The 17,085-nt window shown below is 35.2% G+C and overlaps 1 protein-coding gene across 3 annotated transcripts in view; it reads left to right on the top strand.

The window, feature by feature from the left end:
* LOC106118159 (zinc finger protein 79) overlaps window positions 1-16,878 on the top strand; it is a 29,844-nt gene extending 12,966 nt beyond the window's left edge. For 2 of the 3 annotated variants that reach the window (XM_013312720.1, XM_013312718.1), the window contains exons 3-7: window positions 9,079-9,311; window positions 9,399-9,539; window positions 10,665-10,984; window positions 14,387-14,537; window positions 16,439-16,878. In XM_013312720.1, coding sequence (XP_013168174.1) covers window positions 9,079-9,311; window positions 9,399-9,539; window positions 10,665-10,984; window positions 14,387-14,537; window positions 16,439-16,695 — 1,102 coding nt within the window. In that variant the 3' untranslated portion in view covers window positions 16,696-16,878. Of the gene's footprint in view, window positions 1-5,308; window positions 5,545-9,078; window positions 9,312-9,398; window positions 9,540-10,664; window positions 10,985-14,386; window positions 14,538-16,438 lie in introns of those variants that run through there. The other variant, XM_013312721.1, reaches the window with a different exon arrangement.
* The last annotated feature ends 207 nt before the right edge of the window (window positions 16,879-17,085 follow it).

Raw genomic sequence — 17,085 nt, 5'->3', positions numbered from 1 at the left:
AAGTATCCTTATTGTAACTGTAAATAATAAAGTTGAATGGGATGAAGTTAAAGAAAGAAAAAAGTCAAGTCGTTTGAGGCGGTGAGTTCGCTCACACGTTTGAATAAATCCGTTAAGGGTGCCCACTGCGCTGTGCACCGCAGCGCGCACATGCCGCGGCCGAAGTCAAGGCGGGCAGCGCCTCGCGAGCTGTCGCCTGCTGAATCTTGTCGACCGAGACTGAGGGTGTGTCTAGTAATGACCCACCAAATTATATCGACATCGATAACATTCATTTATATCTCATTAATAGTCAAACTAAGCACCTGTACTCAGGAGATTTTTTTGAGAATCTGGTACTGGAATTGATATTATACTAAATTGAAATGTATTTTTTGAATTCAGTGTTACTTTAATTAAAGTACATTTTTAGACATTATAAAACACGTTTTAAAAAAACAACAAGGCTCATTGAATTGTGCTTAAAGACATGTGTATCAGATGCACAAGCGTACTATCGTTTAACATGTAGAGTTAATTAAAAAAAAAAGATTAATTACAAGGTAACAGTAACAATAGTCAAACAAATATAGTAGCATCCTTATAAGCAATAGGTCAGATTCCTTGAACAGGAATGCATCGATATCGACGATTGTCTCGGCGTGAGTCCTGCACTGCGCGCAGCCACCTGCCGCCCGCACCCCCACGCTATATTTTATTCCACTTAATCGTCCTTTCCGTTATGTTGTCCGTTTTTTATTTATCCCGTACTTAAAGCAAATATTCCTGTTTGGTAAACCCTATACTGCCCGACCGCCCTATTAACTATAATAGACACTTTTAATTGAGAATCTATAAAAGGTTTCGCGAACTGGTGTCCGTATATGGCCGAAGCATTCATCATGGGAGCCGCGGTTCTCATCTGCCCAATTAATAAAAGTTGACTGTAAGGAATGGCGGACGACTCCGGCGACAGCCGCTCGCGCCTGCGACCGCGTACCGGTTCTGCCCGCAGCTGAAACATAAGTACCCACCGCCGTTTTATTTTGATTTACTTATCTATCAAACATGTACCTGTATGCATTACGGAGGTCTCGCGGCACCCTCGACATTACACGTACATTCATTTGCAAGACCTCTAATCTGTTATTTTTTAATCCCGACTTCGCATCTGCTAACGTCAGACGCTTTGAAAATATTTTATTAAGGACCTGCTACGATTTCTAGGGGTGAGGTTGCGTGTGTAAAAAAAAGGTCATAGAGATACCGTGGATCCCACTTCATTGTGTCTACCGAAATCGAACGAAGATTTAAATTTGAAGTTCGAACAAAGGGAAAACAAAAACAGTCAGAAAAAGAATGATAAAAAGTAGCGCGGGCGCGTGCCGGCGCGACATGTGCACGCGCCGCGCAGCGAGCCGGGCTTGGGGTAGGGATGAGGGGAAGGGGGAGAGATGAGCAGAGGAACGTGGGGTGCCGTAACGGGCCGCGCGCGCCACGCGCTGCCGTTATGTTGATGTCCCGCTAGAGGGCATAGGGGGCGTGCTCCCCACTCTGCACCATGAAGCACTTTCCCCCTGAAACCATACATTTCCCATGTGTAACTAAAAACCTTGTAACCAAAACAGATTAACTACGTAATTAGATTTCCCGAGATTGCAACAATGGGTTGATCGAGTGAAAAATATCGTTAACTCAAGTGTAAGAACATTTAATACATAACGTATCGATTACTCTTTTAGCCTAAATTGTAAATTAAAAATGATAGTTGATATATTATGTAACTGTAAAGGATAAGTTCCTAGTCATAAGCGCAACTTTATTTTACAAACAACTATGTTTAAAAAAAAACTATTGCTTCTCCATACCTAACCTCAAAGTTTTTTTTAGGTACAGTTAACACGTCTTGAATATGTGTTTACATAGTAATCTACACTATGTCTTAGATATTAAGACAATAGATATAACTATAGGAATATTCCGGATAAAATAACGAGAAGCAACATTATTATGTTATAGCATATTTGCTAGAAAGTATAAGCTGCGTTCTGTCACCACTTAATATTTTTTTAGTTCAAGCCGCTTAGATAATATCGCATTAAAATGAAAAAAATAGTCAAGTCATAAAAAGATTATCTGTGAGTGGTGCAACGTTGGAGATAATATCAGCGGCGGTTGTTAAAAGAACGTTTTCGCAAATAACTGCAAATTAATTCTCAAACAAGCCAACGGCCGCGGAGCTGAGACTGTTGTGAACAACCTTCGAGACTCATTTTGATTATTTTTTGGATTTGTGATTGTTTTATGACAGTCTTTTTGTAAAAAATAAAGACGAAACTTAGGTTAAATTGAACTTTTTTTCTATTTATGTTTTGACAGCTCTTTTATATGTCAAATAAATACAATGTATGAAAAAATATTTAGTTGGATATAAGAATAGATCGTTGTGGTTCTGGATTTTTAAAAAAAATTATTAGTAGAAGATATTTTCTTCCAGACTATGATCTACGTCTATGCTAAATTTTACCGAGATCAGTTAAAACGTTCCGGAGATACCATCCATCCGTATAAACTTTCGCATTTACAATATTAGTAGGATTTACATTATCTTTGATTTTACTATCCATCCAAAAATTAACAAATCGTTTTGTTTGATGACAATAAAATGTCATGTAAATAAAGTTTTATCAGGATTTCCTACTATCGTTTCCTTTATATTTCTCTTTACCTTTACTTACTTTTTTATTTTTGTAAGAGAAAGGAGTAAAATGGCCTCAGAACACGAGGCTACCGGAGATATATTTTTACCTTGTTGTATCAAAATTGACATATTTTGGGGGCAAAACTCAAGTGTCAACATGTGTTTTCGAATGGTTCAAATTATTCGTACAGATATAATTGTGCAACGTAGTGCTTCTAAGCGGACACATAAGCTTTGTTCATCAATCATATTTTTTAAGTTAAAGTAAAAAAAGCCGACTCCATGCACTTAGAATCAGAACATAACATCTAGCTGTATAAAAGCTTTACAAAAACTTCCTTCGAAGCTAAGAAGTAGCAATCGGAATCTTCATTTAATACGCAAAAAACTTAGCATTTACGAATGTGTACCTAATAATTTTATATTAATTATTTACTTTATTTAAAAGTAAGAACAGTATGCTGAAGACTACATACATATATATGGATAAAATGTAAGTAATCGATTTTAAAATAATACACACATTTTTAAAAAACATTGTATTTACAGAATTTCATGCATGCTCCTATACCATTTATAAATTAAAAAATAATAATTTTATGCTAAACGGCTCGTGCCAAATGAACCAGATAATATTTTGTTAAAAAAGTTGACGTAACCTAAGGTCAAATGCTAACAAAAATAATGTAATCAGGTTTAAGTTTGTAAGGACATATTCTTGAAGCTTATCTTGTTGGTGTAATGTCCGTGGTTTTCAACTTTAGTATTTTGTAAAGGCAGAGACATGCATGTCATCTCTTTTAAACTTACGTAGCATTTTTAGCAGACTAATAATTTATTAGCTGTTACTCACAACTACGTAAGTGTGAAATTAAAAACTGAATTAGTAAGCATATGCAATATCCCAGACTGTTATCTACATCTATTTCAAATATGATTCAGATTTATTTAGCAGTTCTGGACTAACTTAGTAACAAACCTCTATTCATCCTGATGATTCTTCTTACATTCGCATGTAAGAAGTAATTGCCATGAACCATACTACGTTACTGTAGTCTTTGCTTTGTTAAGATCTTTATGTACTCGTAAGCTGTAAGTTTCTTTAATTGGAATCAAACTTAAGTCGTGTTTTAAATAAAACTGTTTATTTTTCTTTCTGTTACATGTCTTTGTGTTGACATAGAATAAGGTCGCTATTAATAAAGTGGGGGACGCACACCCCAATGTTCTGATTGGCTTTAATATTTGTTAATGATTGTGAAACTCATGAACTACGATAAAATCAAGGCCAACACACAAACGGCCGACAGCCAGCGGACAGACAGGTGCAGACTTGATTTATAAAATAAAACACTTCAACGGTAGTTTCTCTAAATAGATTTATATTGATATGTTTCATTTAAGTTAATAAGTTTTTAGAAAATATGTTGCAAGTTATTTAATTTTATATTAAATAACGTGCAACATAATTTAATTTCGTTTTTTTTTAAATATTTTATTTTATATCATAGATTTAAGACTATATGTAATTAAAGAAATAAGGATGTATAATAAATTCAATTTTAATTATTTAAAACGAATAGTTGTGTATAAAATACTAATAGAAAATACGGTAATATCTAGTAAAGTAGTTCTTGATATAATAATTCTATGCATTGTTTAGTTTTATTGTTCTCATAGTCCACAATAATAGTCCAATTTCATACTTTTGAAATGATCACGGCAAATGATTAATTAATTAAGGGCAAAATGTAAACTTTTCTTTATTGATATCGAACTTATTGGTTACGCCATCATTTCTATTGCGTCATTACACCTATGAATGTGTTATACTTTTATGTTGTTTATAATATCATTGACCTCAAAACACTTTAAGTATGTAAATATGTAACTTTTTTAATGCTATTTGAAAAGAAAATACACGATACATTAGAATAAATTCGGTATACTACGAGTAGTATCATCCAATCCATACTATACAAATTGTTAAGAAGACTGAATATTTTCTTATGTTATTTAGAATAATCTCTGTCGGAATTTACATAACGTAAATTAATAACATCAAGTAATGCTTAATGTAAACAACAATCGGTTTTGTTTCGCAAGGTTTCTAAGCTCACATCTAAGCTAGGCCCCGCCCGGCGACGCGCGCGGCCAATAGCGCAGGGGGGCGGGGCGCGCGCCGAGAAAATCTAAGTTCCAACGCTCTCAACTAAACAACTCTTAAACTACGTATTTAACTAAAATCTTTAGGCAACATTGTTAGTTAACAAGTATATAAAAGTTCGTCTAAAGTAAAATGAATACAACGCCTTAATGCAGCGATTAATTCGCAGGCAACAGTCGTGATACATAACGAGCCAACGTAATGCGACACATTAAGAAACCCCACATTTGCCTGCATTAATACTCAAAAGACATTTTTCAGCGCATCCTGAGGCGGCGCAAGACGAGCTGCAATTAGCGTACAGTGGCGGTGTGCGGTGCGAGGCGCGGGCCACCTGTCAAGTGGCCGTTTCATCAAATCATTTCTTTATTGCGCAGCCTCCCGACCTGCTCTTTTTTGTGAGCGTTTTGAAAAAAGAACGTTATCGCGGATGAGTCGGGTAGGTCGGGGCGCGCGAGCCTCATTTCAGTCAGGTGCCAGGCGCCGAACACTAAACAACGTGCGGGCACGCGAGCCGACCCCATACAGCCTTCTTACGTCGACTACGACACAACTTGCAGCTTTTTGAAATACGTTTTCGAAAGCGCTACATGTAAAATGTAAATATATCACGCGATTGGAATTGATTAATAAATTTTGTTGTGATCACCGGCCAGTGATTTAGTGTAATCTTTTGTGCTGAGATTTTCCGCCCAAGGTAAGATCCGTCTCATTGTGAATAATATTTTTAAGTAGTTTATCAATATTAATTTATTTTTTTACCCTTATACAAAATTGATTCAAGTTGGTCTGTTGATTACAAAATTTTATTTTAAGAATACATATATCATATAATTTGAATTAAAAATCACCAACAAACACACTTCGTTGAAAAGTTTATTATTATGAAAATTTAATACGATATTATTACAAGCTTTTACTAATTTACTTTTAATAAACTTTTAGGTAAACTAATTATTTTGTAGTATTGGTTTCTGTTAAGTTGCATCACATTATTAAGACAATCACACGAATATTGATTTTCTAAAAGAAACTGGAATAGCGGTTGTTATGTTTAATAAATAAACCTTTACTAATATAATCGAGTAATCCAATTTTTTATATATTATAAATACAATCAGATTGTAACATGTATAAGCAAAGGCATAATTATATTTAATTATCCAAAAAAGTAAAAACAATTAATCTTTGCCTGCAGCATATACATTGCTAGAAATTGACTTTAAAACAGTACAATTTCCTTATACCTATATAGGAATAAATTCCAACTTGATACCTTCACGCATTTTTGAGAAAAAGGGTATTGACAGACGGACGGACGGACAACAAAGTAATCCTATAAAAGTTCCGTTTTTTTCCTATGAGGTACGGAATCCTAAAAAATAATTTACTTTGGAACAAATAAAATATGTATTTGTAAGTACAACATTTTAGACGATTCGTTGCTCGTTTGCTCCCTTTTCCTATAAAAAAACAAAAACATGCATTTTTCGACCTTGAAATTGAATGAACAACGTAGACATTACAAATATTTGGAAAACTTTTCATGAAAAGCAATACAAACATATAAATGAACATCTGTATTATTACAATGATTAATTTTAAATAATTTCCTACAAATAAACAAATACAAGAAAATCAACTTTTATACAACCTCGTTCGCTTTAGATAACGAACGAAAAAATTAAGACCGTATACATAATGCGAAATTTAAAATTCAAAATTAAATGGATTTGATTATAAGCTAACCGTGAGTTTCCACTGTTGTCACAATAAAATATTGTTATCTCAATTTTCTCAAGGTGAATGAAAAGAACAACAATACGTTTTTGAATAAATGTTCCAGCAATGAGAACCTAATGTCAGTGAGTCAATGTATTAGTATGTTCTAGCGGTTGCCTACGACTTCGTCAGCGCAGGTACAAAAGAATCCTATAATATTTTCACATCATCAACTACCTTCCCGACAGAGTGTCATCAAAACTGCTTTAGCATTTTCGGAGATTACCCGGAACAAACGCGGATTTGTAAACAGACCGGCAAAAAGTTTAAAAATTAGAATTTCGTTATCAGCAACGCAAATACATCTTGTTTACGAAATATGATCTGTTTTCGATACTACATACGGACAGTTGAATTTTATTAATTGTATAGATTTACAGTATACAGGAAGACCAAAAAAAGTATGGAATGACTGTGTGAAAGAGGATATGCGTAAGAAGGGGGTAGACTCGGATATGACGGCTGATAGAGATGTATGGAGTAGTAGTACATGCTGTGCCGACCCTCGATAGGGATAAGGGCAGGTTGATGATGTATAGATTTACAGTATAATTAATGTAATTTCTTAAAATTTTAAATATGTCACCAAACTTGTTTGATTACTTTTTATATCAATAATTTTAATACTTAAAAAAAATTAAAAACATTTTGAAGTTCCGGTTTACAATAACGAAGGTCTGAAAATAAGCTCTTGCGATTCTACTACTGTTTTCTTTTGTTTAGTTCAACATGCTTCATTGAGGCATTTTAATTATCCTAAGTTTTTATTATTCTTGGGTTTTTGAAATCAAAATCCGCGTTTAAAACATATTGTTTTAAACAGATTTTGATCTTCCAACCAAAATCTGTATAAAACATATCGTCATCCCTGTCCTTATATTTGATAAAAGCAGAGATAACAATATGTTAATAGTAATAGAGAGATTTTGGTTTCAAAAACTCACGGTTAAAAGGTGTACATTAACAAGTGTTCAAATGAATAATAAAAATAAGTGTAACATCAAATAAAAAGTCAATAACGATTTCGCACTGTTTGATTTCTTCGAGTAAACACTTGTTCTGATTCCCATCGCGCGATATAAAAAAATAGGTGGCGATGGTGGCCTGGTAATTGCCGTGCGGCGAGCTAATAAAGACTTGCTTTATTGAAACAAGAAATTGCGACACTCAACCCCCGCATAAGCCGGTTCGTTACTCAATTAGTCGTAATAGCGCAATTGCATTCACCTGTTTCTTGTACATTGGCAGAATCATCATTAGCGCTATGCAAAATTCATGTTAACTATAGCTTTGTACGTAAACTTATATGTCACATCGTATTTCTATGTTAGTGTAAAATGAAAAAGTTCGCAGTTAAAGTAAATTATGAAGAAACTGGTGAAATAGGAAAGTACGTTCATAATGTAATTCCATCCGCAAAATGTCATCTTCTATGACTATTTTACAATTATTCCACCCGTACGTAAAAAAGAAACAATATGATATATTCATCTCTGTCTCTTTAAACATATTACGTGGGATGAAAATATGTTTTTCGTCAAATGTTTCAACAGTGGAAATTCACAACTATACGTCGTAAAAGCTCATCGGAAAAACTTATATATTTTATTTATAAATATAATCACTTCAGACAACTATCATATAAAATTCGTTTTCTAAAAAAAATTAAGCCATGGATTATAATGACACAGTCATTATCTGCTACCTCTTAATTCCTAATAACCTCCACACTACAATAACGCAATTAAGAGAATTAGAAAATTTAGCAAATCATTACTTGATCGTAATCTTGTCACGATTTAGTCGCATTTCGTTAGTTTGACATCGTTCACAAATTCATTTCATAACGTAACACGTTTTAGACTAATGAAGATTGTTTGAGGGCGTCGTGCATTATTAATGCGCGTACGCAGCGGGCGCCGGCCGTCGGTCGTCGGTCGCTTCCATTATTCTGATTCTTCATTTACTTGATTGAGCTTTTAATGTGATTCGATGTCAACAAACAAGCGACTGGATTAATCAGACCTAGAGAACTGTCAACAAAAAATCATACCGCAATACACTAATGGCAATGGTCACGTCAAATACACAATTTAATACTAATATTTAGGTGAAATAAATCTACGAACATATCACTAATTACATTTACAATGTGTTTACATATAGTATACGGTGTTAACCGATTGGATTATTTGAACACAATACAGTTTTTTTCGATTTCCTGCAATGATAGATAACTTTGAGTCTTTCATATAACGTGGTACCACTTAATTATTCCTTTTGAGATGTAATTTTTAGGACTTTCTTAAAGCTCGCCCTAATAAGCATAATTCTTAGTTTTGCAAGGTAAGATTGGTCCAGATTTAGATTTTATAGTTTTCTTGGTCCCTTTTTTTTGTAGTGTCGATACAAAAATCTTGTAATTATAATCATTATCATTTTCCTTTAGGATGTCACGTCACGTATTGCTATCGCGGCTAGCGGAACAGTTCCAGTCGACATCTCCGCCGCCGGCACAGCGCTTTTCATCTCCCACGCGCAGTCCCTCTCCCCACTCTCCTGTCTCCCCGCACTCTCCTCCACACTCTCCAGACTCCATATCTCACCACCGACTGGACTTGCTCCAACTGGGTGATATCGAAATCGCAGGCAGAGCGCTCAAGCAATACGCTAGAGCAACAGGTAAGGCAACTTTTGATATTCTAACTAAAAGTTAATAAGTGCGTTGATTTAATGGTATGAAGATCTAATTTTTGTTTGTTGTTTCAGAGTTAGGAGCTCTAATGTACTGCAGCGGGCTGGGAGCGCTGTACGGCGGGGCCGGCGTGTGGCCGTTGCTGATGCCGAGGACATCGCCGCAGTACGCCTTGCCGCCGCTCGACCACATGAGGCATACGCCGCCCAGAGATGGTAAGTAACTTACCCATCCTAAATATACATATAATAAATAAGAAACATAGTTTACAATAATACAAAAAATAATTACGATTTAACTAGATAAATTTTGGGCTGGGCTGACATGGCCCGAGACCAATCGCGGAGCCCAAGATAGAGCGAACTGGCGGCGCACTGTGGACGCCCTCCCCACTACGGGGACATAGGACTTTAAGTAGATAAATTTTATAATTAAGTCATATTACAGGAAAACATAGTAAACAATTTTATCAACGAAAAAACGCGAACTTCGTTAAAGTTAGTATATTTTTACAACGAACCGATGCATTTGAAAGAATGCAGTGATCGCAAAAAAGTATTTTTCTTTAAGTAAACTGAAAAAAAATCATACAAATGAACAATCATTATACTCGTATTCACCTCGGCCTCCTTACGACTTCTTCTATACGTGCCTCATTAGAATAGCTATCAGTTTCGTTTGCCGATTAATAACTCGTACCACTGATACCCTGTCGTTTACATGTCGTTTACCTCCACAACCGGAGCACGCTTACATGTTTCCTACGCGCCAAGGAAAAGCACTTCATGCCTACAAAATGAGCTCTCATTGTCATTGTATTCTTTAAGTATTCAAATTAGTGCTTATCCGTGCGAACCAGTTTCGAAGTGACGCCATAGATAGCGCTACAAATGAACATAAATTCCAAAGCATTTTGATTTTTTCAAACAACTTTTTTATAGAATGATAATTTATAACAACTTTTTAATTGATAACAATACACGCACCTATCATGCTATCGTTTTGCTATGTTACTGCCAAATTGAGCAACCTAATGCGTACATAGAGCTAGAGAAAATCAGCTGTTTGTCGGTCAGAAAAAATAATCGATCGATATTTGTCAAACATAAATAGGAACTAAATACCAAAAATGATTTAATGTAAAAAATATCATTACTGAGCATACTAGGAATTTAATTCTGGTGCAAATAATGACGCAACCAGTCGATAAACATTCGCACACCTGTACAGATTTCATAAGTCTTTTCAAAGACGTCCTATTTGACCCGAATGTCTTTAAATTCGACGGCGTCACATAAAGTACGTTAAGGTCAAACATTTACGGTAAATATTTGTTTTAGATGACGAGGAAGAGCTACCACTGAATCTCTCCATGAAAAACCGCCAAATTTGGTCGCCGGGCAGCACCTGCGAACGCGAAAAGGGAGAAATAGGGGAAGAATCACCGAACTATCGATGGGAGAGTAGAGATGATAATGAGACTCCGTTAGAGTTAGTGAAGAGATGTCGCAGCAGCCCCGACGAGTCAGAGAGAGCAGTGAGTGCCGAACGCCGCTGCCCCTCGGCGCCCGACCCCGCTTTCCCACCGCCAGCGCTATCCGGGGACATCAACTTCACCCTGCTACTCAAAAACGAGAACAGAAGCGAAAAATCATTCCAGGTATGTGCCTATAATCTATTTTTATATCACGTCGCCGCCGCAATCGGCCAATAAATAGCGACATCCTTTGACAAGATCGGAATAACTGTACAGTTTCCGTTCGAAATGGTTTAAAATAGCAAACCAGTACCAGCGTTAGTGTTTTTTTACAAATCAAATAGCAAAAACTGCCCTTGTCTTAATAAGTACCGTGGTATCGCGGCAAGTCGCGCGTCCAGCGCGCGCCCGTCTCCCACCGCCCGCCATCCTCAACCCGCAGCTCGTCTCCGCGCCATTTTTATATGTTTCATTTTTATTTGCACCGAGTCATTATAAAAAATCCGCATCGGTTTTAATCAAAATTCCAACTTTTAATATCACGGCGAGGCGGTTTATAATTGGAGGAATAATTACCTTGTGTCATACGACGATAACAGAAGCCATTGCGCCGCTAAATATTTTAAATACATCGCTATATCGGTGCCATTGGCATTTCTTTGTTTCTTAAATTAAGTACCTGTATTAAAATTTAAACCATTAAGCAAAGTTAATAATAAATAAAATCGATTTAAGGTAAACTCCGGGTATTTATTATGTGTATGTATAATATATAAAATTAATTTGTCACCCTGACCGATATAAGAGTCTCAGCTTCAACTTCAAGCTAGCTTCGTAGAGCTTGTAGAAATGTTTTTACATTAATTATGTATTTAGCGGTCTTAGTAGTCGCAGATGGCCTAACGGCCAACCTACTGGAGCGTAACCTACAACGAAATATCGTTTTTTTACTTCGAGAACTGTCGGATAAACTCTACAAATATCTATGAAATAAATTATTGAACCGGTGTTTAATTAGGAGAATTTAGATAAGAGATAACATTAGTTGTACGCTACACGAGTTCCGACCTATTTTCCGTTTGTTTTTATTGGCGGGAAAGCGCGCGCGCTGTGTACGTTGGCGGGAAACGACGCGTGCGCGCCACGCGACTGCGACACCCCGCGCCCGCGCCCTCTACAACGCTCCCATATAATTGCCCGCACCGGACACAACACTTTACGTAATTTATATTCGATAGCTTGATTACTCGTGTTACAAAACTCCGTTCCGAATAAATTATTATGTTACAATTTTAGATTACGGAAGTGTAGACAGATTGTCTTCAATTGTTCAAAGGTTTCACAGATTTGATTCTTTGATTTGGAGTAGTAAATATTTAAAGCTCTCTCTCTCTCTCTCTCTCTCTCTCTCTCTCTCTCTTTATATATATTTAAAGCTATTTGTTAAATTCTTACTTAGGTTATTCAAAAATGAAAATATTGAGAATTAGAATTATGATACATGAGGTAATTTTATTTGACACACATATTTTACACGAATTTCATTCGATGTATTTACATTTTATAGAAGTAGGAGAAAATATTTTACTTTAATCTATACAATTTTCATTCGATAACAAACTACTTGCTAAGCAACTTGCGTACATTGCGTATTCATTATTTAAGCAATTGAAATTGAATTTCGGGTCAATCACCTTTAAAATAACTCGAAAGAAAGGTAACCTAAAAGGTAATAAATAACCCAAAGACTTTTAACTGCACCTTAACTTTTTTCAATTCGACAGACTTTTTAAAAAAAATGTCCGTCTATGCGCGGGGTACAGCCGATAACCATATGTGGACGGTCATGGCCCAGCACCTGTGTTGTTTATAAGAGAGTCCATCGACGTTATAAAAAGACGAAAAAACTGGTAGTTTTTGTTGGGCGCGAGGCGAGGCGATGCGATTCGAGGCAGCTGCCCTGCCAACTGTCACAGGGGCCCGCTACGCGGATTTGTGCCGCGGATTATCATTCGCCGCATATTTAACGACTAACCAGCCGACTAATGGCCTCACAACTTTCTTTTGTAATATGCCAAAAGAAAGTATGACTCAACATATGCATTTTATTTAGAAAACATAAACCACAGTCGCTACTCTATTAATCCATCAATATTATTTTAAAATAAAGTTCACTAGAATTGAATGTATATGTAAGATGCATATTCAGCGTGTGTTAAATGTGTGTTGAATTCTGTATGGTAAAGACAAATCTTAAACTTAGATCCTTCTAGTGTAGTTAGTAACATCTAAACAATGATTTTGTATTTTTCTTGAACAAATAGTTACGACACAAACGACGCGATATTTCAAGTACCGAAAACAACTGAGTAAATAAATCTAAAACTGGTAACTTTTGTCTAATAAGTATGCGTACTTGTGGACGGAATATTAAAGCGAAGGAATAAGAATTTTGTTTACCGAGCACGGAGGTATCTCGTCCAAATGTCGCATTCTCAAACATAATTAAGGATAACCACAATGTAATGCATTAAGTATCATCACTGACAGGGATGGCAAACATTTACGTATCATCGTGCCATTTTTTCTAAAGACAAATTTATTAGGGGTCATATCCGTGCCGTCACATAATTTAGTCTTTCGTAGTGCATAATAAATTTTGTGATCATTGACACGAGAGCCATTGGTTCGCTATCTCTGTCCTAGGCTAAGAAGGCTGTAATTAATTTTCATTAGTTGAATTAAAACGATTAACATTGTCTTGTTTATTATAAAAATATTCGGGTAAATGATTTTTTGAAATTGTTTTCCTACATTTAATACGACAGCATAACTAAATAAATTTATATCGAAAACGAATTGAATACATAATAAAAAACACGCAAAGGAACTTTAAAAACTGTTAAGTCGAATAATGTTTATTTATTTAAATAAATGTATAGTTGTACTTAAAAAGATATAGTTAAAGAAACAAGAATCAATCATAGTTGAAACAAAATAACCGCCCGTTGATCTACTAATTAGTAGACAGAAAAAAGTACAAGGTTTTACGATTATTACGGAATATCAAAGGGACGTGTAGAAAGGGGTTTCCACTTAGTCTGTTATTACAATATTACTGATTGCTAACAGAGGTGATGGACGGTGACAAGTTACTTGGACGGATAATTATATTCAGTATTAATTACCTAGGAATAAAATAACATTGTTAAATAAATAACACAAATATCAATGTAATATTAAGAGTGAATTAGCGTTATACTTACTTACGATTAAGTTAAAATCTTTAGCTGTAGGTTTTTCATTGTGATGACACTTGTATTGACAAATGTTGTCATCCCTATCATTCTTTTTGACAATATAGAGACAATAACATCTACCAATAAATTAGCATCGTAGTCGAAACCTGCAACGCTATTGCGGTTAAAGAAAACCTTATCAAATTATCTAAGTGTTTTCATATTCCTAACGGTTTTATTCCTGGAGTCAAAATAGACCTATAAAAAAACGTTCATAACAATTTTTCTACAAGCATTTTATGTATTTAAATTAACATATTATAATAAAAACGTTGTATATGTCCAGTGCAAGCAGTGTGGAAAATGCTTCAAGCGATCGAGCACGCTGTCAACTCACCTCCTGATCCACTCGGATACTCGGCCGTATCCATGCCAGTACTGCGGGAAACGCTTCCACCAGAAGTCCGATATGAAGAAGCACACATATATACACACAGGTAAACAAAACACAACGAATTGTCCATTATTAAGAATAGTTCTATTTGTGTGGCAAACATTCAAATCTGTTAATCCGTTCGGGAATAACCCGTTAATAAAGGTCCATCTTTTAGATAAACCTTTTTTAACGGGTTATTCTTAATTTTTAATTGAAAGCATTTGCTTGAAGTAAGTTACTCAGCCTTATCTTGACGTATAAAACTTAGTTCAAAGACCTTTTTTTGTTTCTGTTGTTATTTTACAAATATTTTAAACTTCCCACATCTATGCCTATAATTCTTTACAATGTGCCTGTTTGTTTTACTTACATTTTCATTTATTTTTTAAATACAAATAAATTACGACGTGTAGGTAAATAAAAAGATTTATAAAATTAATTAAAAGTCGTTTAGTATAAAGCTACCAATTAGCAAGGAAGCAAGGATTTACTAGTTTCCCCGTATACGCATAATTATAGGTGTACTGTAAAGTTACGTCAATTACCGCTGTAATTAGAGTTCAACGCGTCGTGAAGTTGTTTTTAATTATTTGTAACTAACGTGAAGCTTTAGGTATTTCATTCAAAGGGTTTGAAGTAGGAAATGAAGATTAAAATACTCAATTACATTAAGTTAGTTTTTATTTTGGAAAATGAAAAGCTATTTCGTATGTTAAAATTAAAAGTAATATTTATAAATAACATAGTATCTGTATGAAAGTATGGAGCGTAAAAAAAACTAGTACATCCAAATACAACAGATACCGCAATGTAGCAGGTTAAACATATAAATGGTGTGTAATTATGTTTTCGTCGATGAATCGCGGCCGGTTCGCGCGGTAATGAATTCTCAATGAGCAAAAAACATGAATCGGCTGCAGGATGCCGGACCGCGGCCGCTCGCATCATCTTGTCTGAGGTCGCGATTATAACCATCGTCTCATTATTCGAAACTCATTTTCTTATTTCTTGGCTAAAATTTCAATATCAATGTAAACTACTACCAATAATAGGTAAGCAAGCATAATTACTTAAATACTTATTAGATCGAGAGTTTAAATTGTTAAACTTACTGAAGCAAACAAAAACAGTGTTCGCTACCTCTATTCCTACAAAACAACTTCTGCGCAGTGTTACTTAAAACTAAGAACTGTGATTTTACTTTATTTAAGTACTTCAAATATGTGCGAATAGTTAAAGCAGAGATTTATAAATATTTTGTTGTCTTATTTTATAAATTGACTAGGTCATATGCGACTTAACAAGTAACACATCGAAAACATGTTCTTACGCCGTTCTTTACTGCATCGATTTTATTATTTTTATCGGTCGGGAAGATGAATTCAGGTGAATAAAAAATTTTCGAGTACATATTGTCCGTTGTCTGCGACATCTCGTCACGTATGAGCGTCGCGCCGAATGATTTACTGCGGCCGTACATGGGCCCCGTCCTCCGATAAATGCATCATGATCAATATTCCGAAATGCGGTTCGTCTTGCAATTAGCCGCGCAGCCTTCACAGACCTTCGCGCGGCGATCACTGCACAAACAAAAAGTGCAGTTAAATCCTGTTCTATCTATAAAATTGCGTCGGTGCTTTTTTAAAGTTATTTTATCGACGTCTTGCTGCAGGCATTTGTCAAACTGGTGACAGCTTACGTGAATATTTGCATCGATAATTTTTAATGCCTTTAATGAAAAAATATTAGATTAATTAAAAAAGATCTGAATAAGTTTAAGGCTGGTTTATTTAGCGATATTTGACTTTTAAGAATAAGCGAAGTATTTTTAGTGGACACTATTACTTATTGCGTCATTCTACGAAAAGTATCTTTATGTTGTCTTTTTACGCAGTTTTTAATTTCTAAGTTACATAACCCATAACACAATTTTTTATCTAAACACAATAAAATTTGTTGCAGGCGAGAAACCGCACAAGTGCGTCGTGTGTTCCAAAGCGTTCAGCCAGAGTTCGAATCTGATCACTCATATGCGCAAGCACACCGGCTACAAACCTTTTTCATGCGGACTCTGTGATAAGGCGTTCCAGCGCAAAGTCGACTTGCGCCGCCACAGGGACTCTCAACACGCGGACTCCGCTGACCCACCACAAGCACCAACAAGATACAGATACTACGAAGACTCCCCTACTCCGCTAACCCCACTCATCAGTAACTGAATTCTATTGTTTTAAAGTACGTGTTTTGAATAACTACGTATTTTCATTGCCGAAGCAACTGTGTGATGATAAAGTTTGACAGGTGTTTCGGCAGAGAAAATTCACGGTAAATATTTACTTATGCACTAGTATAATATATTGGAGTGATTAAAGAAAGTCAATTGAATGGGTTCTATACGTCGTTTAAAAATAATGCTTAGATTAGAAAATTATAACATAATATTGATAATTTTCAAAAAACTGAATTTATTTACTATAATTCGATTCAATTTTAATTTCATTGATTAAAGCCATTTCGAGACAATTTTTACGATTTCCGTAATATTTATATGTAAAATTGTAAGTAAAAAGTAACCAAAGAATTTCTACATGATATTGGTTCATTAAAAA

This window comes from Papilio xuthus, unplaced genomic scaffold (assembly GCF_000836235.2).
Source record: "Papilio xuthus unplaced genomic scaffold, Pxut_1.1 DF827597.1, whole genome shotgun sequence".
Taxonomy (NCBI): domain Eukaryota; kingdom Metazoa; phylum Arthropoda; class Insecta; order Lepidoptera; family Papilionidae; genus Papilio; species Papilio xuthus.
The sequence above is the reverse complement of the archived record's forward strand: the minus strand, read 5'-3'. Positions and strand labels throughout refer to the sequence as shown.